The sequence below is a fragment of the Andrographis paniculata genome, unplaced genomic scaffold (assembly GCF_009805555.1).
Source record: "Andrographis paniculata isolate CXL003 unplaced genomic scaffold, ASM980555v1 Contig80END, whole genome shotgun sequence".
Taxonomy (NCBI): Eukaryota; Viridiplantae; Streptophyta; class Magnoliopsida; order Lamiales; family Acanthaceae; genus Andrographis; species Andrographis paniculata.
The window spans coordinates 1,109,680-1,133,949 of NW_026137618.1; the positions used below are offsets into that span (position 1 = coordinate 1,109,680).

The 24,270-nt window shown below is 38.6% G+C and overlaps 3 protein-coding genes and 1 pseudogene across 3 annotated transcripts; all 4 read left to right on the top strand.

The window, feature by feature from the left end:
• Positions 1 to 7,508: 7,508 nt before the first annotated feature.
• On the top strand, positions 7,509 to 8,279 carry LOC127240897 (uncharacterized). Its single transcript, XM_051259748.1, has 2 exons — positions 7,509 to 8,112; positions 8,173 to 8,279. Exons 1-2 carry the CDS (start codon positions 7,509 to 7,511, stop codon positions 8,277 to 8,279), a joined length of 711 nt encoding a protein of 236 aa, XP_051115705.1.
• A 1,190-nt stretch (positions 8,280 to 9,469) lies between these two features.
• On the top strand, positions 9,470 to 12,793 carry LOC127240898 (uncharacterized). Its single transcript, XM_051259749.1, has 4 exons — positions 9,470 to 9,784; positions 9,897 to 9,968; positions 10,339 to 10,638; positions 10,709 to 12,793. Exons 1-4 carry the CDS (start codon positions 9,470 to 9,472, stop codon positions 12,791 to 12,793), a joined length of 2,772 nt encoding a protein of 923 aa, XP_051115706.1.
• Positions 12,794 to 13,977: 1,184 nt separating this feature from the next.
• Positions 13,978 to 18,855, top strand: LOC127240899 (uncharacterized; annotated as a pseudogene).
• A 654-nt stretch (positions 18,856 to 19,509) lies between these two features.
• LOC127240900 (uncharacterized) lies at positions 19,510 to 20,123 on the top strand. Its single transcript, XM_051259750.1, has 2 exons — positions 19,510 to 19,719; positions 19,806 to 20,123. Exons 1-2 carry the CDS (start codon positions 19,510 to 19,512, stop codon positions 20,121 to 20,123), a joined length of 528 nt encoding a protein of 175 aa, XP_051115707.1.
• Positions 20,124 to 24,270: the final 4,147 nt, after the last annotated feature.

Below are 24,270 nucleotides of genomic sequence, written 5' to 3' on the forward strand. Positions count from 1 at the left end.
AAACTAATTAAAATAGGTTCGGAAGTTCCGAGACAATAAAATAGGTTCAAAATATCCGAGACTATAATTTTTGGAATTTTCGAGACTAATGAAATAGGTTCGGAATTTCCGAGACTAATCAAAATAGGTTTAGAAATTCCAAAAGTAATCAATATATCAAATTACATAGTTAATATAGTTTCCGATTTTTAAAGAGTCTTGGAAATTCTGTAGCAAAAAAACATAATAATAATTGATTTAATATTTATTATATCTATATTTTGTTAGTCGCGGAATTGATTCCGAAGCTAATTCCGACCCAAATAAACAAATTTTTGGTAGTGTTTGTCTGTTTCACTTCAATTAACAAGTTTATATTTTTAGTAAAATTTACTAAATATAAACATACTTATAAATATAAATCAACTTAAAAATCCTTCTATTTTATATATCTATTCAATAAACACATATTTTGATCGGCATTTAAAACTCTCTCTTTTTATAAAATTTATTTATCTTAATTATAAATAAATAAATAATTTTTTTTATGTATTTATATTATTTAAAATTTTATTTCCTATAAAATGATATACATATTGTATATATCTTATTGAGATATGGTAAGATTCAAAATGTTTAAACACGTATTTCAAATTTATTTAAATTATATATATTAATTCTTATTTTAAAATTATTAACAATATTACTCATATAAAAATATAATAAAATAATATCGTAATTTACTATTATTAACTAATTAAATTACTTTACCTTAAATAACGTGTCTCAAATAAAATGAATCATTTCAAAAGGATCGGATGGAGTATATATCACAAATATATATATTTTTTGGAATTTATAAAAAAAATTTCAATAAAATAAATTTCAATTTACATTTTTCATACTGCACATCGTATATGATCTTGGCCGTCTTAATACTCATATGGTCACTTATCAATATTGTCCTTTTTTATATATATATATATATAATTTCTTAAAATAAAATATGTTAAAAAAATAAGTTAATAAAAAATATTACACTATTTATAAAATTATTATTAATTTTTAATGTATAATTTAAAATTTTAAATATTAAAAAGTTATTTTAAAATTTTTTAATTATTTTTAATATTAAAATTATAAATATTCAAGACACATTAGTTTTAATAAATAATATTGTTTAAAGATTTATGCAATTTAATTTTAATTAGTAATAAGATAACTATTTAACTATTAATGCAAAAAACTTTTCAAACAAAAAATAGAAAAATAATTAAAAAATTATAAATTGTTGAATTTAAAATTATTGACAAAGTTTGAATAAAATAGGTAATTGTGATAGAGAAATAGCAATAAATAAATAAATAAATAAATAATATAAAAAGTTTAATAAATAAAAGAACAAAAAAAGTTTACGATAGAAATTGCAAAATTTGAGATTATTACTCAAACCATGCCAGGTAAACTTAGTACACTAGAAACACGGCAATTGACCTGGACGCGCTAATCATGCGTGTCCGAGATATAAAAATACAAATTTTTTTGGAAAATGGAGAGTATAATTTGCTTGAAAATAAATACCTAACAAAAATAATAATTAAGTATATATAAAGAATATATTTTTCAATTTTCTCAATCTTAATATAATCTCATCTATAATACAAACTTGATTCATAAATAAAAATATTATTTAAAATTTTATGCCACTATGAAAACGTTGCATAAAATATAATTTATATTAATAGGCATATTATAATTAAATCCTTCATAACATATAAAACTCCAATCATAACTAAACCTCAACACATTTATTGGCTTGCTCACCGAATTACTCATATAATAGATTATGTGAATAATTACTCACAAAATATCCACCAAATTACTGACGGAATCAATATTTGAGTAATTACTAAAATAAAAATAAAAATTTACTCATAGAATTAGTTAAGGAATTAAATTTCGTGAGTAATCCGAAAATTAAAACCAATTCTTCTGAATAAAGGTTTGGATTACGGTTTATGAACTGCCTATTTCGGTTTTATTGATATATATTGTAATATATATTTATATTTATATACATAGTCCGGCCCATATCAATATGTATATAGATGACCATGTAACCCTGATTTTAGTCCAAAAATTCATTTTATTCAATTTATCTTAACATGGTATCAGAGCTCTGATTTCTCCCCGTACAATCCAAAAACAACCAAAACGTCAATAGTCTTAGATCCATCTCCCCGATCCTCTCCGACTGTGACCGCCACCAGCACCGGAAGCGCCACCGTGAGACAAGCTGACCACCAGGAAGTCAGCCCGAACAGAGGCGCATGTAGCCGTGACACGCCTGACAAAGAAACCTGCCTGATGCCTCGTCGGCACGTGGTGGCGCGTGCGGCGGCAGTTTCCGGAGATTTTTTGACCGGTATGCTTAGAATTTAATTTTCTTCCCGATGGTACATTCACTTTTTCGGATTGAGCAGTATTCCGTGATTGGCTGATTCTTGTTCCGGTTCCGATTCAGTTTAATTTGTCCGTGCTTTTGTTGATTTAATTTTTGGCTTGGGATATTGCCTATTCTCAATTTTTATTTTTTTTTTTCTGAATGGAAAAGATGGATGTTCATGTTCCGATACGTGTTACTTTGTCCGGAGATAATTACAGTCTATTGGCACAATCGATGAAAAGTTTCTTGATAGGCAGAAAGTTATGACGGATTGTTACAAGCGATATAGTCGCTCCCGTTGCTCCTATTTCTATAGGAGAAGCTAAGCCTACCCCTAAAGCTGTTCAATCATATATTGAGAAATTGGATGATTGGGATAGTAAGAATCATCAGATTCTTACCTGGCTGCGCAACACATCTACTCCAATAATCCAGGTTTAGCTTGCCCAATTGATGTCCCCTACGAGCAACACTTGATGATGATACTTTTCTCTTTCCTTTAGTATTTTTTCCTGTCACGGATTAAAGCAGATTAATAAATAATTAATTATACTTTTTACAAAAATTGAAGTATAAAGCATAGTAATGCAAGAAATTTCTAATAACATATATATCTACTTTCACGAACCTAAATGTTCAAGTAGACCAAAGTTGAAAGAGTTAAATTCACTACTTAACCAATACTTAAGGCTTATATACCGTTGATTTTCATCTTAGTTACAAAAATTTATGATATAGCAAGATAGATAGAAGAAGATTTTACACTAAAGGAGGTGGCCCAAAAACCCTCACGGCTTTTTCCGGAGAATAAACCTTGCATGATCTTCGTACCATCAGTTCGTAACCTATTTATATATAAATATTTACAAGGTGCCAGAGACAACTGCTTGTATTTATGGAAGTTATTCTAACAATGATAATTTTAATTGAAACAAATACAATGAAATTACAACAAAGGCACAAAACGTCATCATCTTGTATTAAACCTTCTAGGTATTTCTGCTAAAAAATAAAGATGCAGTGAAACATTAACAACCATTTGTAAAGATTTTGAAAAAAAATCCATTAATATATATATATATATATCATTAGAATGCAAAAAAAAGTTAGAAAATATACCCTCTCATAGACAATATACAAGTCATATGTGTTGATACAGAGTAAAACGGTTGGGGTCTGTGAGTTAATTAAGTAAATGTGGAATGTATTGTATATTGCTGAGAGAAGTAGGTAGAAAGGGATGTATTTGTGTATCACTTAGTAAAGAGGGCACAACTTTTGCAGCAAGAAATAGAAAGTTCTAGTCTTAGGGGGCTTTCTCTTCTTCTAACCATCATAGCTTCTAATTCTCTATATCCGAGTTTGAGTTAGTGTCATCATTAACATCTCTTTTTGTACATAACATCCCGTTTTCGAAATTATTCATTGGAGCCCCACTGCTCTTTTATATATACTTCGGGTGCTTGTATGTGTATGTGTTTTATTATTTTGTTTAATATTATTTTAATATGATATTTAGTAATAAAATATAAATATTGCATAGTAGAACTAAAAAAAATAATTATAGAATCCTAATCAAATAAATTTTATTGAAATGTAGTTAAATGATGCCGAATCCAATCATGGTGATTTTACAAAATTAATAAATCATATATTCCCTATTACGAAGATCAACTTCTTATGATATCCAAAATCAGTAAACGTTTTGTTGCCAACATAATTCGCAAGAAGATTTGAATTTGTTGCAAAATACAATTGCATATGGGTGGGTATTACACCAATAATTTGTCACAAATTACAAGTAGATTTTAATTTGTTGCAAAAGACGATTGCATGCATATGGGTGGGTATTACACCAATAATGTGTAAGAAATTACAAGTAGAGATTTATCAAATAAATGATTCTTGATTAATGCAATTTTGTAATCTCACTGGCATAACCTTATTCAGAAGTAGGTAAGTTTGAAGTATAAATAATAACACAAGACATACTCCATCATGCACAACAGTTATAAAACTAACGACATATACAATAACCACAACATAATTCATTTACCTTATTAAGTGGCTATGGCAAAGAACATGATGTTTGGTGTGCTTTTACTCATTTTGGCAGGTGCATACATACATATTGCAAAATCTATAAACATTAATAATGTTGCGGGGATCAATAAATCTTATTAATGCATAGGGATTTTAATTAAACAATAATTTTTTTCTTTTTCTTATAAATTTTTATGTACTAATATAAATAATAATAATTATAACTTCTATTGTCTAAAATCAATTTGTTATCGCACTTATTTTATGCCAATCTGTTAGGAGTTTACCAATATTTCAAATCATGGAATCTTCTAAAATGTATATATATCTCTTCAAAAAAACTTATTATCTTAATAATTGACTCAAAATGATCTTTTTTTCAAACTGGTTCATGTGAGGACCGGAAAAAATCATTTTATCAAGATGATTAATTAATTGACTGTTATGATGATTATGCAATATACTAAAGTGATGGCCGGGAGCGTAATCGAGGAAGTGAGTGGGCAGAAGAAATGCACAGCGGTGCTGAACCATGGTCAGACTGGCTGTGTTACCGGAACATGCCAGGCACAATGCCAAAAACAGTACAATGGCAATGGCTTCTGCACGGTCAACCCCTCCGGTTCTATCTGCACTTGCGTCTACAATTGTTAATTATTATTGTATACATGTTCATGTATTATGCTAGAGCAGATAAGATGTGATCACACACAATAAGTAAAAATACTCATGGTTAATTACAAAATTAAACATAAAATAAATGTGATTGAAACAAAAATTTAAAAATATATGTTGTCGGTAACATACTTGTACTAAAAACTAAAAAAACAACCAATCCATGAAACATATATAAATCGTACAACTATAGGTATAAACATATATAAATGGTACAACTTAGGGGTATTTGTTTATCATGAATCAAAAATTTTGAGGAAAATTGAATAGCTTGAATTACAAAATTTTACACAGTTCCTTATAATACAATGGAAAATTAGTCATATTCATAATCGCTCCTACTTTTATATTACATTAAATATTATTATTTTTCTGGTTATTGTTATTGTATTTAATTAAACTTGCTGTATGAAAAAATAAGTAATGTTATATTAATTACTACCGAAATTTGATTTCGAATTAAGTTCCACGACAATTAATAGCTATAACTATTTAGTGACGATGTTAAGTTATAGTTTCTTGCAATGAGTGTCCCATGTGTATTATTTGTGGAGAATGACACAAATTGCTTTTTGTCACTATCTAAGGTAGCGACACAAATAACAATAATATCCACAATATTTTTATTTTATACTTTTTGTTTCAATTAAATGATGGTAAATTTAATTTGTTACAGTAATATTGTTATAAAATTTTTCCATGCATAATTTAAATTGAGGGACAAATAATAAAAATTTCTAAAATATTTTCAATTCGTAGAAACAATACTAATGTATACAATTTTTCGGACTCTTAAGTTACCAAATAAGTAATAGTAACATTTACAATTTTTTCACTGTCATAGGATCTAATTCACATCTACGTAAAGTAAGAATAAAAATGATGAAAACATCCATATTTTTTACTTTCTAGAAGTATTTTAATTGAATATTTTTAATATTTAAAATCATGTCATAAATAAAAAATATTTGCAACATCCTGATTGGTACATATGTTTCTATGAAATTTTTTCATTATTATTTAACGTCACATTATAAATAATATAATTTTGATTTTATTTTAATTAATTAATACATTCTAGTTTAATTTATTGCAAATATTGTGACAAACTATTATCCATTACTCTATAAACAAAAGATTTACATATTGTTAACTCTAAGATTTTCTATACTATATGTGTTAGAGTAAGAAAAATCAATATGTAGGGTTTTCGAGAATGGGCCTATAAAATTGAATTAAGGATTGGTGTAGAGTCTAATGAGCCTATAAACTTGGATTAAGGATTGATGTAGAGTCTAATGGGCCTATCAATAGAAGTGGGACCTTAAAAATGGGTCTAATATGAGCCCAAGTATTATTAAGAGATGGGTTTCCTCGGAAAAAGCCTATGAGTATGAAGTCGGGCAAGGAGAGGACAGACGAAGGAAACGATATGCATCCAGGACGGACAACATATAGGTCGGGCAAAATGAAGTCAGGCGAAGAAGGATGAGACAATCCACACGAAGTTGGGTAAGATGAATTCGGGCGAAGAAATGACTGATACGGAGGTCGGACAAGTAGAAGACAGACAAGATGAGACAGAGCAGCAGGTGTGCAGGTCGGGCAAAAAGCAGTTTTAAGACGGTTGAAAGAGGTTACAACCGGTGGGCGGATATGAAGGCACGACCTGGTTGTGACGGTTGACATAGGTTTTTAAATAGGTTGTTTCATATCCTAAAGAAACCATCTTCAATCAACATCAAATTTATTGAAATTTCTTTTGGGGATCATCATTTATTTTAGAAACCATCTTCAATCAACATCAAATTTATTGGAATTTCTTTTGGGGATCATCATTTATTTTAGAAACCATCTTCAATCAACATCAAATTTATTGGAATTTCTTTTGGGGATCATCATTTATTTTTTCAGTCTGTAGTACTTATTTTTCCTATTTTATTTATCTATCATACGGTGTCTAGAGATTCTTAATCTCAGACATTTATTTTATCAAATTTGAAGATAATTTCTATTTTCGGATTTTACTTTTATTGTTGAAAACGGCATCAACAATTGGCGACCACAGTGGGAGAAAAGCAAGATTGCTGATCCTACGTCAAGAGAGAATTTTATACAACTGAGGTCCGCCCTAATCATCGGAAGGATCCATATGGCAGGCTCACAACCTCAAGCATCGTCAACACCGGTGGGAGAAACCATTTCACCACCTGCCATGCCAAATGCAGGGGAAGTTCCCCAAGCACCCGCCGATTGGGTGTCTTATGTTCAACACTTGAACAATTAGCAAACTCTGGCTATGCAAAACTTGTTGCATGAGCAAAAAAATCTCATATTGCGTGAGCAACAAAACCTCATGCAAAGTATGTTAGATCAAGCTTTATCAAGGGTTACTCTTCAACGCACTCAGTCACCACCAGGGATGTCACCATCCAGATTACAAGCAAATTTTGCGGGACCTTCATATGTAGATAGCACTGTTCCAAGTGCCACTACTAGGGTTGACAGGGGAAAGACTCTTTTGACATACCCAAATAATGTTCCACTGGGTATCAGAGCCGAGCCAACCGTCCCCAGAGAAGAAAGATTGGGAGGTCAGGCTCATAATCCCATTCCTGTGTTCGACTCTATTCCACCGAGAGTGGATCTGGAAGACATTGCTCAAGTCTTGAGGGTGCATTTCGGAATGAATACTCAAACGATGAACAGGCCGGCATATCAAAGGCCATTTCCAGAGAGAATCATCAATAAGCATCCTCTTCCGAGGAATTATAGGCCACCAGATTTCCACTCTTTCTCGGGAGAATATGGAGCTTCAACCATTGAGCACGTGGGGCGCTTCACGGCTCAATTGGGGGAAATGGGCAATAATCTGTTTCACAAATTACAGTTGTTTGGATTATCTCTCAGAAGAACAATTTTCTCCTGGTTTGCCAATCTTCCGCTAGGACAGGTGCAAACTTGGGAAGGTTTGTAACCAGCTTTTCATGCAAAGTTCTTTAATCCTCTCCCGACGGTCTCACTCACAGATCTCTTGGAGATCCGGCAGATGCCAGAGGAGACCGCCTACCAATTCATAGAGCGAATACGACTTATGAAGGACGTTGCCCGACAGTCATTGAGGAGACCAAGATGACCAATTTGGTGGTCAGGAATATGCATACCAGACTACGGGAGGCTTTGACAGCCCATGATGTTCAAGATCTGGCCAGTTTAGCATCCAATGCGGGAATGTTGGAATCTCTTTTTAGAAAAAAAGATCACAACTTTCGGCGGAATAAGGTCCAATAGATGGCCATTGTCGATACAGAAATGTATGTGCCAGATGATGAGCAGGGAAGTAGCGTTGAAGAAATGGTAGCTGAAATTGTAAACGGCAAGCCTTATGTGTGTTCTAAACTGAAACCCCTTCCAGGGGCAGAGGAGCGGGAACAACCAACGTTTGACGCATCCAAGGCAGATGAAATCTTCGATATTCTGCTAGCGGATGGGCAAATTTGTATCCCTAAAGGACAGCGGTTAGCAACAAAAGAGGAAATAAAGGGAAGGTCATACTGTAAGTGGCATAACTCTTTCACGCATTACACTAACCAGTGTACGCATTTCCGAAAGGAAATTCAGAGGGCTATCAAAGCGGGGAGATTCAAATACATGACGATGGGAGTAGAGCAGCAGCCCTTCCCAAAGGTAACTACTGCTGTAATCTCTGTGCGATCTTCACAAGACACACAGAGAGATGATGAAAGAGATACCAAGCGAAAGGAGCGTAAGCAAAAGGAGCGAGACTTTGTTCAGGAGGACAAATTCAAGGTTTGTGAAACCAGAGTGGCAGAAAAATGGGATAAAAATGATGGTTCCTTTGAAGTGGAGTTGAAAGATAAAGCGGTAGTGCGAGATCGACCAACGCCCAAGCCACAACCAGTCCATGACAAGTGGAGTTGGAACAGAAAGCCTCTACCAATAGACATAGATCCCCGATTTCCAAGTATGAATCGTACACAAATCCGTAATGCTAAGCGCAGGTATGCGAGCGACCAATTACAGGAGCACAGGGAGATCGAAAGGCCTATCAAGAAGGCTAGGTGTTTTCGGTGTCAATTATGTAGACGGATCAACATCGATCCCGAAATAGAAGTTGTCGAAGAGAAGGCTCCTGAAATAATCTTTGGGACGTTCGCTCCAGTGGAAACGAGGGCTTTACGCAGCAAGATAGTGAAAACCGATAAAGCCGGGTTTGAAGTCAGGATGACTGGTATGCGGTGGTTAGAGGAAGAAGATGAGCCCATCTAGGCAAGGCTGGAGGAAGAGGAACGAGAATGGGCTGCAATGGCTGGCAGTCCCGGATATACACATGGCAGTCCCCCACCTATGGTTTTTCCACCTATACCAGAAAGAGCAATCCCACACTTGAAACCATTATATGTTAACGCTCACATTTGTGGTAAGCCGATTAACAAGGTTTTCATTGATAATGGAGCTGTCTTCAACGTCATGCCTCTCAAAACATTGAGGAAGTTGGGCAAAGAAATTGGTGATTTGTCTCCAGTAGATATCGAGATGACAAGCTTCACGGGGCAACCAACGAAACCAGAAGGGATGATAGTAGCTTTTATTGAAGTTGGACCGAAAGTGATTTCAACGGTTATTTTTTGTGGTGGATGCCAACACCACTTACTCGGTCTTATTAGGACGAGATTGGATTCATGCTTCCAAATGCGTGTCTTCTTTTTTCCATCAGCATATCATATTTTAGGAAGGAGATCAAGTGTTCAGAATGGACGCCAACACAAATCCGTTCGGCTCCATAGAAGTTGTGGAAAAGTCGGTACTTTATTCAGAGTACGTACCCTCCAATTTCACAGACAGCTGTGGTAGATGAATATCCCTGGAAGGGCTGTAAGCTCATTGCGCAGGGTTGTGTGTTTCATTAGAAACATTCTTCTGTCTTATGGCTCTGTTGTTAGCCAAAAAATTTACATTTATTAAATTTTAATTATGGAAGAAATAAGCAAATGTGACAAGCTGATTAGGCAGTTTTATTTAAATCAATTAATGTTAGACTACATAATAGGGAAGGTTCCAACAATAATGTTGACGAGAAAGAAGGTTTTCGCTGGCCTGATCTCTTGGAAACGACAGAACCTTCCTTGTCAACTCAGGATCCTCTCATTGAATACAATGTAGGAACCGAACAGGTACCCAAGATGGTCAGGGTAAGTGGTTTGTTGTCTAAAAACCAGCAGGAGCAAATGGTAACGCTAATTCGGGTTCACATGGAGTGTATGGCATGGGATTACTCCGAGATGCCCGGATTGGCACACGATTTGATAGAACATAGGTTGCTTATTAAGAAAGGGTTTAGGCCATATAAGCAACCACCAATAAGAGTTAGTCCAGAATTGCTACCCCAGATCAAAGAAGAGATTGAGAAATTATTGAAGGTAGGATTCATTCAACCATGTCGGTATGCAGAATGGTTAGCCAATATTGTTCTGGTAAGCAAAAAGAATGCCAAAGATTCGGATCTGCATTGATTTTAAAGAACTCAATTTAGCCACTCTGAAGGATGAGTATGTGATGCCCATAGCCAATATGTTGATCGACTCGGCAGCAGGGCATCAAATTTTGAGCTTGATAGACGGGTATGCAGGGTATAATCAAATCTCACTAGCGGAGGAAGATATACCCAAAACCGCGTTCAGATGCCTAGGAGCTTTAGGAATCTACGAATGGACGGTTATGCCGTTCGGTTTAAAGAATGCCGAAGCAACTTATCAATGGGCAATGAATACCATCTTTCATGATCTTATCGGGCAATCCATGGAGGTATATATTGATGATGTGATCATTAAGTCTAAAGACTTTGATACACACTTGGCGGATTTGAAAAATGTTTTTTTGCGGATGAAGCAGTACAACCTAAAGATGAATCCAACCAAATGTGCCTTTGGAGTTTCGGCAGGAAACTTCCTGGGTTTTCTAGTGCATGAAAAGGGGATAGAAGTCGATGCAAACAAAACCAAGGCTGTTTTGACAGTACAACCACCTCGGTCGGTCAAAGAAGTGCAAAGTTTGTTGGGTAAGGTAAATTACCTAAGGCGTTTCATATCAAATGCTGCAGGGAAGTTAAAACCCATCACAAAGTTACTAAAGAATAAGGCAACGGATTTCTCTTGGGGTCCGGAGCAGCAAGAGGCATTAACCAAACCACCCGTGTTGGTTCCCCCAAGAGGAGATCAACCTATTAGACTGTTTGTAGCAAACAGTTTCGATGTGATGAGCAGTCTGTTACCACAAGAATGGGAAGACGATAAGGAAAGGGCTATTAATTATTTAAGCAAAACTCTAGCAGGACCAGAGTTGAATTATACTATGCCCGAGAAAATGTGTTTTTCTTTAGTTTTTGCGTGTACTCGGTTGGAGCATTATATTCTGCCAAGAGAAACCGAAGTGGTTTCCAAAGTGGATATGATCAGATTAATTATGCACAAACCAACCATGCAAGGAAGGTTAATGAAATGGGCTATCAAGTTAGCTCCTTTCGCGCTGCAACACCGACCTATCAAAGCGGTGAAAGGGCAGGTTGTGGCCAAGTTGTTGGCTGAATTTTCGAACAACGAACCAGTGGAAAACAAAATGGTGCCGTATATAGGCAGTAGTCCTTGGAAAATGTTTTTTGATGGTTCTCGTTCAAAAGGGAAATCAGTAGCAGGAGTTATATTAGAAGGACCTGGAGCCCGCAAGATAAGTTTGCAACTTCAAATGGAGAAGATGACTCATAATTCTGCCGAATACGAATCATTTATTTTGGGTCTGGAAGCACTTGTGGCCAAAGGAGCGCAGACGGTTATGATTTGTGGAGATTCTCAACCAGTCATCAATCAGGTGTTAAAACGGTACGCTTGTAATTATCCTCATCTGCGTCAATATCGAGATTTGGTATATCACCTATTATATAGAATTGCGGAGGTGCTTATTGAGCATGTACCAAGAACAGAGAATCGACAAGCAGATAATTTGGCTCAGAATGCTTGTCAGCAAATAATTGGTAATGTTGATACCAATAATGATTGGAGAACAGAGATTATGATTTATCTGGAATCACCAAATTCTGTGACTCCTGTGAGCATTCGATTGAAAGCATTACGTTTCCAGCTTATTGAAGGGGTTCTATATAAGAGAACCTTTGAAGGAGTATTATTGAGGTGTTTGGGGCCAGAAGAATCCATCAAAGTAATAGAAGAAGTTAATGGTGGAATTTGTGAGGCACACCGAGCGGGATTAAATATGCGATGGGCTATTCATTGTATGGGATTCTATTGGCCAAAGATATTTGATGATTGTATCAGATTTGGTAAAGGGTGTCGGGAGTGCCAGAGGCATGGTCCATTAAATCATCTGCCAACGGTACATGATGTGACCATCATGACGGAATTGGACCCAATCATAATTCCTCATGGACCAATCACTAGGAGCCGAGCCCGTAAATTTCAATTGGCAATAACAAAGTGTGCCAAACTTCAAATGGATGCCACTGCTGAACTCTACAACGACGATCAAAATAAACCATGCATTCTTCTGGAAATTGGATCACAAGTCCCAAGGACCATAAGGCCAGGAGCACCTTACAAGGCATTGGACCTCCCCTAAATTACTATCCCTAATTGAAGGGATTCCATGAATCAATATCCCCTAAATGAAGGAATACCATAGATCAAGGGATTACCAATAATCATGGGATTGCCATGAATTATGGGTCAATAATACTAAATAAGGCTAATTATAATAATTATTCCCTATATGATTTTATTTCCTTTAAGAGTGTACTTTCTTGTTTTTAAATTTTCATGGTTCCTCTATAAAAGGACCCATGATTATCATTGTAAGATTATTCATTCCACAAAGAGATTTTATAAACTGTTTTTTTTTTCAAGAGCGATTCTTGTGCCTTTTTTAAGTGTAATCTTGAGTGATTCGGTTACAGCTTCATATCCCCAAATCGAGTTGTTTCGAGTGATTTGAAACAAGTCGTGGCCTCTCGAATAGTACTGGAACTATTCTTGCCTTAGCTTGTATTGTCAGCTTGTTTAGAGGATTGTGATACGTGAGCTTGATCTCTCGTGTTGCCTTCCCGACTACCTCTCAATTCAAGAGAGTCCAGTTTATCTCCATTAATATAGATATATATATATATAGCCATCCATCCCTTACTCTATCCAAATCTACAATATTTTTGTTACTTATTCTTGTGGAATTCGATCCGAACTGTTATCCTTGGCAAGTTCGCATCATCTGGTATCAGAGCTAGTTTATACAATCTCTTGATTGATATCACGGTTCATATTTGAAAACAAAAAAAAAATCCGAAAAAAAAAAAATCCGAAAAAAAAAAGAAAATACAAAAAAGAAAAGTTGAAAAAAAAAAAAAAAGACTTGAGAATATTTTGTTTTCCTTTTCTACATAACATTAATATATTTCTATATATTCTTATCCCTTTTCTCTCTTTCCATACATTTTTTTTTCTCTCTTAATTTTCTTTATTTAATATTTTCATTTCCATTATCCATATCCACTTCTTTCCAAAAAAAAAAAATTTATAATATTTCTCCTATTTTTATTTGATTATCTAAAGGTCTAATTACTTGTGATTTTTACTTGAAATTTCTTGATTTGGGAATTGCATTGGGTCGTTGACCAGTTTTATTTAAGTGAGTGAAACACGAGCGGAGTGAAAGAGTGTTTGTGGCGAGATCATTACATACCGGAGAGCGCGATTCAAGAGAGGAGAAACTTGTGTGAGGATATACCCTTGTTCTTTTACATTTTTTCTTTGATGGCAGGTGAAGAACACCCAGACGAGCGCCCTAATCCTCAAATCGCAGCGCTATCCAAAGCATTGGAAGCACAATTCACGAAGCAACTTACTGACGAGATGGACACCGTACACTCAATGTTGGCTGATCTTGCTCAATCTATTCGGGAATTGACAACTGAGCGACAGCAGGGCCGACCCGCCCCCGACGCTAGTCGATCTGCAAGGCGGAATCCTATATACCGAGGTAGGGAAGACGCTTCTGAAAATTTTGATGAAGAATGGGAGCCACCCCCTCCAAATAGAGACAACCGAAATCAAGATCCTATGAGGAACTTGAAGTTCAACATTCCTTCTTTCAATGGGAATTCTGACCCAGATGTTTATCTTGATTGGGAGAAGAAGATGGAGTTGATTCGAGATTGCTCTACATATGATGATAAGCAATGGACGAGAATTGTTGTAATGGAGTTCACCCACTATGCCCTTAATTGGTGGGAACAACTAAGTACGAAACGAAGGCGAGAAGGGAAGGCCCGGATCACCACATGGGATGGGCTAAAAAAGGCTCTGAGGAAACGATTCGTACCATCCTGGTATAGGAGGGAGCTACACGAACGAGTTCAACAAATGTCTCAAGGTAACAGAAGTGTAGAGGAGTATTACAAAGAGGTTGAGACAGCCATGATGCGGTCTGATATTGTGGAGGATCCTGAAGCAACCATGGCTTGATTCATGAGTGGAATCAACCGAGATTTGAGAGATACTCTAGAGCTACACCCGTATGTTGACTTGTCGGAATTGCTCCAACGTGCGATTTTATTGGAGAAACAACGCAAGCGAAAGGGGCGAGCGGATTCTTTCAATCGACCACCACCCCGGTCTACCCAAACTATCTTGGAGCCCCGAGGTATCCCTAATACTAACGTCAATAAATTTTCTAATGTTGACAAGGGAAAAAGTGTTGCGCATGTTGGCACAACTCGAAACCCACAAAAGGAATATGTCCATGGCAAGAATCCCCGAAACCGTGAAATTACCTGTTTTCGGTGTCAAGGGAAAGGGCACTATGCCTCTGAGTGCCCGAACAAGAAGGCCATGATCTTGACGGATGCGGGTGAAGTCGTCACCGACGATGAAGGAGATGTAGATGGTGAGCAAATTCTTGAATGTGAGGAAAGTACTGTTGAAGAAGATGATGAATACTCCAAAATCACGGTGGTAACTCTGCGGTCTCTTAGTACATTTCAAAAGGAGGAACCAACCCAAATGCAAAGAGAGAACATCTTCCACTGTCGTTGCAAAATCGAAGGCAAGATTTGCAGCATGATAATTGATAACGGAAGCTGCACCAATGTGGTTATTGAGACATTGGTCAAAAAGTTGAACCTTGTCACCAAGCCCCATCCGCGACCCTATCGATTGCAGTGGTTGACCAATAATGGGGAACTACGAGTAAATAAACAAGTTGAGGTAACCTTCCGAATTCGTGGTTATATGGACCAGGTTGTATGCGATGTTGTGCCAATGCAGGCTTGCCACATACTACTTGGACGGCCTTGGCAATTTGATCGCAATGTCACCTACTTTGGGAAGGAAAATACTTTTACGCTCACACATGAGGGCAAAAAGATCACTTTGACTCCCCTTACCCCCCAAGAAGCCCACACGGATCAGGAAGTGATACAAAAAAACCATGTTCAAGAAATGATGGCTATGGAGAAAGTCTCAAAATAAGCGGGAACTCAAAGCTCCATACAAGAGGCAGACATAAATTCCATGGCAAGTTCGTCTACGACCGCTCCATCGCGAGTTCCAAGAGTGATCCCTTCAGAAAAACGAGAGAAAAGTAAGGGAGTACCTACCAAAGATACCCTTTCCCAAATGGGGAGGAACAGTGACCAGGCCATATTTCTCACTCGAAAGGATATTAGATCCATTGAAGAGGATGAGAGTGATAGGATTTACATTTTGCTTTGTAAGTTTAATCTCCTTACAGCTTATGATTTGCAATCTAACTTGCCTCCAGAGTTCTATCCTGTTTTGCAGGAATTTTCTGATGTACTACCCAAGGAACTACCAAGCGAGTTGCCCCCAGTCCGTGGTATTGAACATCAGATTGATTTCATACATGGTGCTCAATTGCCAAATAGGCCGGCATATAGGGCCAACCCAGATGAGACCAAAGAGATCCAAAGGCAAATCCAAGACTTGTTAGATAAAGGCTGGGTGCGTGAGAGCCTTAGTCCATGTTCTGTACCGGTACTCCTCGTTCCAAAGAAGGATGGTAAGTGGCGTATGTGTGTAGATTGTAGAGCAATAAATGCAATTACTATTAAGTATAGACATCCTATTCCTAGATTAGATGATATGCTTGATGAACTTCAGGGTGCTGCTCTTTTTACAAAAATTGATCTTAAAAGTGGTTACCATCAGATAAGAATGAGAGAAGGAGATAAGTGGAAAACTGCTTTCAAAACTAAGCTAGGGCTGTATGAGTGGACTGTCATGCCTTTTGGCTTAACTAATGCCCCTAGTACCTTTATGAGATTGATAAATCATGTTCTTAGACCTTGCATAGGAAGGTTTGTGGTTGTTTACTTTGATGACATCTTGATCTATAGTAAGGACTTATCTGCACACATTGAGCATGTGAGAGAAGTTTTCACTTTATTGCGGCAGAACAAACTTTATGCAAATGTTGAAAAATGTGCATTTTGTGTTTCTAGTTGTCTATTCCTTGGCTATGTTGTTAGCGCACAGGGAATACAAGTCGATGAGGAGAAGATTAGAGCCATCCAGGAGTGGCCTGTCCCTACTACTGTTCGTGAAGTTCGTAGTTTCCATGGCTTGGCGGGATTCTACCGAAGGTTTATTCGTGATTTTAGTACTATTGCAGCCCCTCTCACTGCTGTTATTCGCAAGGATGAATTGTTTAGTTGGGGAGAAGCGCAACAACAAGCCTTCGACAAGCTGAAATATTTGTTAACTCATGCCCCAATTCTTAAACTCCCGAACTTTGAACTAACATTTGAACTTGAATGTGATGCTTCAGGTGTGGGTATTGGAGCCGTTCTAATGCAAAATCGCCAACCTATTGCATACTTCAGCGAGAAGCTAGGTGGCGCAACCTTGAACTACCCAACTTACGACAAGGAGTTATATGCCTTGGTTCGTGCACTTCAGGTATGGCAGCATTATCTTTTGCCAAAGGAATTTGTTATCCACTCAGATCACGAGTCCCTTAAGCATATAAAAACTCAGGCTAAACTAAATAAGAGGCATGCCAGATGGATTTCTTTTGTTGATACATTCCCTTATGTGATAAAATATAAGAAGGGAAAGGATAATTTCGTAGCTGACGCACTCTCTAGGCGCACTCACATTCTTACAATTTTGACTTCTCAATTGCTAGGGTTTTCACAGGTAAAATCATTGTATGCAAATGACATAGATTTTTCTGACATCTTCAATAAGTGTTCCAACAGTGGATTTAAAGATTTCTATTTGCATGAGGGCTATTTGTATAAGGCTAACCAGTTGTGTATTCCACAAGGTTCTATTCGAACTGTTTTAACTCACGAAGTCCATGAAGGTGGACTCATGGGGCATTTTGGAGCCACCAAAACTCTTAAACTTTTGCAGGAAAAAATTTATTGGCCAGGGATGCGTGCGGACGTGGAACAACACATTACACGTTGCATTACATGTAGACAAGCCAAATCCACAACGCTACCACATGGTTTATATAAGCCCCTGCCTACACCCGACACACCTTGGGTAGATTTGAGTATGGACTTCATTTTGGGGCTACCTCGTACAAAAGAAGGTAAGGACTCTATCATGGTTGTTGTCAATAGGTTTTCAAAAATGTCCCACTTTATTCCTTGCAATAAGACGAATGACGCAATGCATATTGCTAATTTGTTTTTCAAAGAAGTAGTTAGAATGCATGGAATTCCCCGTACGATTGTATCTGATAGGGACACTAAATTCTTAAGCTTTTTCTGGAAAAACTTTTGGGGAAAATTAGGGACAAAACTTCTCTTTTCTACCTCATATCACCCACAAACAGATGGTCAAACGGAAGTAACAAATCGCACCCTAGGCACTCTCCTTAGGTGTATTATCAAAAAGAATTTGCGTAGTTGGGAAAGTTGTCTCCCTCATGTTGAGTTTGCATATAATCGAGCTATCCATAGTGCTACTAACATGTCCCCTTTTGAAGTAGTGTACGGCTTCAACCAACTTTCTCCAGTTGACCTATTGCCACTACCATGTAGTGAGCGACAAAATGTTAATTTCAGGGATCGGGCACAAAAGATTCAGGAGCTTCATAAGACAGTACAAAAGGAAATTGACGCCACCAATGCGTGGAATGCCAAAGCTGCTAATCGTCACCGCAAGAAGATTGTCTTCCAACCCGGTGATTGGGTGTGGCTTCACTAACAAAAAGAGAGATTTCCGGCACAACGCAAGTCTAAGTTGTCCCCACGAGGCGATGGTCCCTTTCAAGTCGTTGAACGCATCAACGATAATGCCTACAAACTAGACCTCCCAGGTGAGTATAATGTCCATGCTACATTTAATGTTTCTGACTTGTCTCCGTTTGATGTAGGTGACGAGAGGTTGATGGGACAACCTTTTCAAGAGAGGGGGGATGATGTGACCATCATGACGGAATCGGACCCAATCATAATTCCTCCTGGACCAATCACTAGGAGCCGAGCCCGTAAATTTCAATTGGCAATAACAAAGTGTGCCAAACTTCAAATGGATGCCACTGCTGAACTCTACAACGACGATCAAAATAAACCATGCATTCTTCTGGAAATTGGATCACAAGTCCCAAGGACCATAAGGCCAGGAGCACCTTACAAGGCATTGGACCTCCCCTAAATTACTATCCCTAATTGAAGGGATCCCATGAATCAATATCCCCTAAATGAAGGAATACCATAGATCAAGGGATTACCAATAATCATGGGATTGCCATGAATTATGGGTCAATAATACTAAATAAGGCTAATTATAATAATTATTCCCTATATGATTTTATTTCCTTTAAGAGTGTACTTTCTTGTTTTTCAATTTTCATGGTTCCTCTATAAAAGGACCCATGATTATCATTGTAAGATTATTCATTCCACAAAAAGATTTTATAAACTGGTTTTTTTTTTTCAAGAGCGATTCTTGTGCCTTTTTTAAGTGTAATCTTGAGTGATTCGGTTACAGCTTCATATCCCCAAATCGAGTTGTTTCGAGTGATTTGAAACAAGTCGTGGCCTCTCGAATAGTACTGGAACTATTCTTGCCTTAGCTTGTATTGTCAGCTTGTTTAGAGGATTGTGATACGTGAGCTTGATCTCTCGTGTTGCCTTCCCGACTACCTCTCAATTCAAGAGAGTCCAGTTTATCTCCATTAATATAGATATATATATAGCCATCCATCCCTTACTCTATCCAAATCTACAATATTTTTGTTACTTATTCTTGTGGAATTCGATCCGAACTGTTATCCTTGGCAAGTTCGCATCAGTAGAACTACAAGCGATGGTTAAGCCGTGGCCATTCAAAGCTTGGGCGTTGGATGTAATAGGGAAAATCCATCCGACGTCATCAAAGCAACATTCATTCATTCTGGTAGCAACCGATTACTTCACCAAATGGGTAGAGGCAGTCCCTTTGAAGAATGCGACGCAAAAAGAGCTCAATCACATTATTTATCGATTTGGGATTCCCCTACCCTTATGGCCGATCAAGGTTTAATGTTTACCGGGGAGAAATTTGTTGAATTTTTGGCCGAATTTAACATCAAACTGCATTATTCTTCACCTTTTTACCCACAGGCTAATGGGTTGGCTGAAGCGGCAAATAGAATTGTCATCGGTATCATCCGAAAAATGGTAGAGGAAAATCCAAGGAAATGGCACACATTGTTGTCTCAGGCATTTTGGGCCCATCGAAATAGTAGAAATACGTCTACTGGATTCTCCCCATACCAATTAACGTTCGGGCAAGACATTGTTCTACCAGCGGAATTTGTTGTAGCTTCACCCAAAGTGGTTAATACAACAACAAATATTGATGACGTATGCACAAGGGATGTGGCAACAACTGGAAGAGGTGGACACAGATTGATTAAATGTTCTGGATCGAGTATTTAGACAGAATAAGATCAGAACAAAATATTATGGAAAAAGAGTGTCCCCAAAGAGTTTTGCAGAAGGGGATCTGGTGTGGAAAACAATTTTGCCCACGTATAAGAAGGTGGACCAATTAGGGAAATGGTCTCCCAATTGGGAAGGTCCTTTTATCATTCACAGAGTTATTGGAAATGAAGCTTTTATTATTATGAACCAAGAAGAAAAGCTAGTACATGAAAATATTAATGCTAAGTATCTGAAAAGGTATTACCCTGCCTTTTCGGAACATTGTCATCGATTCTTATTACAAAATCTAGGAACCCTTTTAAAGGGTTCCTAGATTTTGTAATAAGAATCGATGACAATGTTCCGAAAAGGCAGGGTAATACCTTTTCAGATAAAGGGTTCGAACCTATAGCGAAGGGTTCTTTAGTCATCATCCGAAAGGGTGACGCAAGGGTGATTGTCTTTTGGTTCATAGGTTTCATCCCAACTCGCAGAAACCATTTCAGGTTCTTCATCTAGGAGGTCGTCTAAATCAAGACGTTAACGATCCCATTGATCTTGCATTTCTTGAAAGTCTTGTTCGGTGTGGACTTTCATGTCTTGTAGAGATTGGCTTTCTCGTTCAACAAGAACATGCAACCTGGAGAGTGTTGATCTTTGCTGGTGGAAAATGTTGTTCCAACTGAGGTCTTGGAGAATTGCCGAAACATGATGGTTTATCATGTCCAGATGATTATCAAGATCAGATATGCGGGTGAGAATATCAGTAAAAGGTTCATAGCTGGTGGATATACGCTCCATTAAACGGATTGTGTGATGTATGGTTCTTCTTCCTCTGCCAGAGAATTTAAATTTAAAGTCCAGTTGTTTGAGCACCTGTATCATGTCCTCGGCATGATGTCCTATGGGGTGTTTTCCCACAACGAATGGTTGCAAAGAACCCTCCCAGTTGGAAGAAATAACACGAATGCAGGGAAAAACCATTTGGATGTGAATATCAGTTTGTGTTGGTGATATTCATGGTAAGAAAATATGAATTATTTATACATGCTAAAGTATGTAAATTGCAGACTTAGTCAAGGAACAAAAATTGTGGATCTATGTTCTGAAGAATAGATTACAAGACTAAGTTTTAAAAGCTATATATATACATCATTGTGGGGATAGGAGGGCCCTCAGGGCGGCTTGGAGGTCGGCCCACTTCAACTCCGACCTGGTTGCCCGACGACGCTGATAGGCCTCCTAATGGCCTCTGACGAGTCTCATCCGTATGCTTGCTTGGAGTTGGTCATAGAGACTCGTCTGTGTTTGGCGGTGTTCTTGCATAAGGAGACCTCTTTCCTGGATACTGCTATCCAGGGACTCCAATTGTTGATTCAAGCGCTTGAGTTCTTCCGTTTTTTTAGAGATCTCAGCCGCCAGTGTTTGGCGCGACTGTTGGAGTTCGTCCAGCGTAGCCTTGTCGTGATCAAGGTCTTCATTGACCTTTTTCAAAGAGGCTTCGAGGCTAGCTGAGTCAGCGGTCGGCTGAGATGATGTGGCCTCAGATGATAGAGGTCGGATCAAGGGCAATTCAGCCTGGAGTTCTGTGATCCTCTCCATCATCCGGTCAAGTATGGGAGGAGCCTCCGAGTCCAATGGGTGCTCCACTAACAAGTTTATCACGACCTGAACCAAAGCCTCGAGGTCGGCTGAACTCAGGTCGGCGAAAGGCAAGTCAGCGCAGCATGCTACGATTGGTCGGGCCGGAGTAGGGAGAGTCACTCGGGTCAGCACACTCATCTCTTGGGCAGCCTAAAATAAAAATGTTAAGGTATAAAGAAGCAAAAATGAACTCATTAAAATAGACATGGAGTTGAAGCATACCTGATGGAAAGCAGCCGTAGTCTCAGAAGGGGCCATAATCCGAAACACCGCAGGTGTCGGGCCTATGACCGACTCGTCTGCTGGTTGCAGACGGTGGGAAACGGCTAGCTCCATACCCTGAAAGAAGAATGTTAAGTAAGGAAGAAGAAAGGAAAGTCGGGAAATGGATGAGGGAGATTACTAACCGAACCCCTTGGGGCAAAATTGACCGAAGCCTCGCCCGACTTCGAGGAAGAGATCTCCTCTATGTCATGAGGCGGCGGGATCGGTTGGACTGGTTGGAGAGTAATCAAAGGATCCTAGCCCATAGGTTGGGCGGCCGGCTGCAAGGGCAGCGCAGCAGCATGGTCGGGTGGTGCCACGACTGGGTCGGGCAATTCCACGACCTGGTCGGGTTCGGGCACCACCGCGACCGGATTAGGTTCCTAGTTGAAATAACAATACAAAGGTCAGAGAATTATAAAAGAAAGAATCATGTAAAGATATCTTGACAGTTACCTGTGATATTGCGGGGCAGACGAAGGCAAAATTGGAGGAGACGTCTGCCTCCCCGATGGTTCCTCTGGCCGACGGATCATTGGCAGCTCCTCTTCTGTAGGAAGAAGAGTCGGTTGAGAGATGGCTGGTGGATTGCTGGGGTTGTCCTATCGGAAAGAGAGTCAAAGTTAGTAAAAAATTGAGCAAGTATTTTCCTTGAAAGGGTTTAAGGAAATAACTTACCTCGGCCGGCGGGCCTTGGAGGGTCGGTTGCTCGGCCAGGGTCGGTGCTGCGGCAGTCGGTGGAATGGCGGTTGGAGTAGAAGTTGATGAGGATAACTGCCTCACCGTCGGGTCCTCTCCCGATGGAGAGGAAGTCAGAGTGAGGATGGTTAAGTTGCGGTCGGTTGAGGATCAGCTGGCTGGGCTGCGGTCGGCAGAGGAGAATCTGAAATGATGATCGGTTGAGTCTCGGTCGACTGAGGGGCAGTCGGTACCATGGTCGGTGACAGTGCAGGGTCCTCTGAGATAAATATAATTAGGGTTAAAAAGGGAGATATATTGAAAAGAATATATAAAAAGGGAAGAATTTACCAAATTGCTTTCTTAAGTATTTCGGTAGCCCGCTCGTGTGTACCGACAGAGATGCCAGGTACTCCTCGATGGCCTGTCTATCGATGATAGGGGCACCTTTTTGTTTCTTTTTCTTTCCAGACCCGCCTTCGGCCGGTGCCTGCCTTTTCCTTCGGGGAGCAGAAGCTAATCGAGGAGAACCCAGTGCCAATGCTGGAGGCAGGAGAAGTTTCCCGACCAATTGGTCGGTTAGAGGAGCAAGTAGAGGCCAAGTGGCCGACCACCAGGCAGGGAATGCCTTAGCCGAAGAAGGTTTAGGGCGGAGAGGTAAGTAGGAGTTGGAGGTAATGTAGGAGGTGAGTTGAGAAAGGTAGGTCGGGATGAGCTCGGGGATCACCACCCCTTCTGGGCTTTGGGGTATAAGGTGTGGTCGGGCTAGTGGTCCCGGTAGACCCTGACAGCAACCGAATTGTCGGGCCAAGAATTGGGGCTGATAATTAAAAGTATAAAGTGATCTATGGTTTTTCTTGTCCGACCTCTTACTGGAAAATAGAGATCGGGGCTTCATGGCGGAATCCCAAGAAAAGGGATAGGTTGGATGGGGACGAGGATCGGGATAGGATCGAGGATATGGTGAGTCGGGGAAAAGCCAAAAAAGTTCAGTAGCGTATTGTACAAGGGTTTCATATACATAAAAGCAGGAGTTGTTACGGTCTTCGGTCAAAATTTGGGTGATGATGGGGTCGGATGGATGAAGATTAGAAGAACTAGGAGTTAGTCTGGCCAGGGCAAAACCTATGGACCTTTGGGGGTTCGGGGTGATAGGTAGTCGGCCAAAAAAGGCATTTGGGAAATAAAGATGGAGCCACAGCTCCAAGAACCATAATGGTCCCGAAGCAGCTGTGTCCGCCTTTTTGGTGTCGGTTAGGCGGGTGCTCACTCGGGATAAACCCTCAAGAAGATTAGCCAAAAATAAAGTGCCTAAGGAAAAAAATTGGCCACTGGCCAGATGGATGGCCAGATCGACCTGAGAAGATAGAACGAGTTTGGAGGGGGAGAGAATGATATATCAAAAAAGAAAGAAGAAATCCAACTAAATATCCAACTTTGAGCTTACAGAAAAAGCATAAGGAGGAGAAAGTGTACCTGCACAACCAAAAAAGAAGGAACGCCGTGTGCTCTAATTCAGAAACTAGGGTGCCTTCCTCACCCCAAAACATGGTAACAAAGCCAGTCCAGCTTCTCT

What these genes read in the sequence shown, in the direction of transcription:
- LOC127240900 (XM_051259750.1), top strand. Translation starts at nt 19,510, where the DNA reads ATGGTTAAGCCGTGGCCATTCAAAGCTTGGGCGTTGGATGTAATAGGG. An exon ending in TACCCTTATGGCCGATCAAG is followed by an intron (nt 19,720 to 19,805) that starts GTTTAATGTTTA and finishes TTTTACCCACAG; the next exon opens with GCTAATGGGTTGGCTGAAGC.
- LOC127240897 (XM_051259748.1), top strand. Translation starts at nt 7,509, where the DNA reads ATGTTAGATCAAGCTTTATCAAGGGTTACTCTTCAACGCACTCAGTCA. An exon ending in ACAGGTGCAAACTTGGGAAG is followed by an intron (nt 8,113 to 8,172) that starts GTTTGTAACCAG and finishes TCTCACTCACAG; the next exon opens with ATCTCTTGGAGATCCGGCAG.
- LOC127240898 (XM_051259749.1), top strand. Translation starts at nt 9,470, where the DNA reads ATGGCTGGCAGTCCCGGATATACACATGGCAGTCCCCCACCTATGGTT. An exon ending in GACCGAAAGTGATTTCAACG is followed by an intron (nt 9,785 to 9,896) that starts GTTATTTTTTGT and finishes ATCATATTTTAG; the next exon opens with GAAGGAGATCAAGTGTTCAG. An exon ending in GGTTAGCCAATATTGTTCTG is followed by an intron (nt 10,639 to 10,708) that starts GTAAGCAAAAAG and finishes GCCACTCTGAAG; the next exon opens with GATGAGTATGTGATGCCCAT.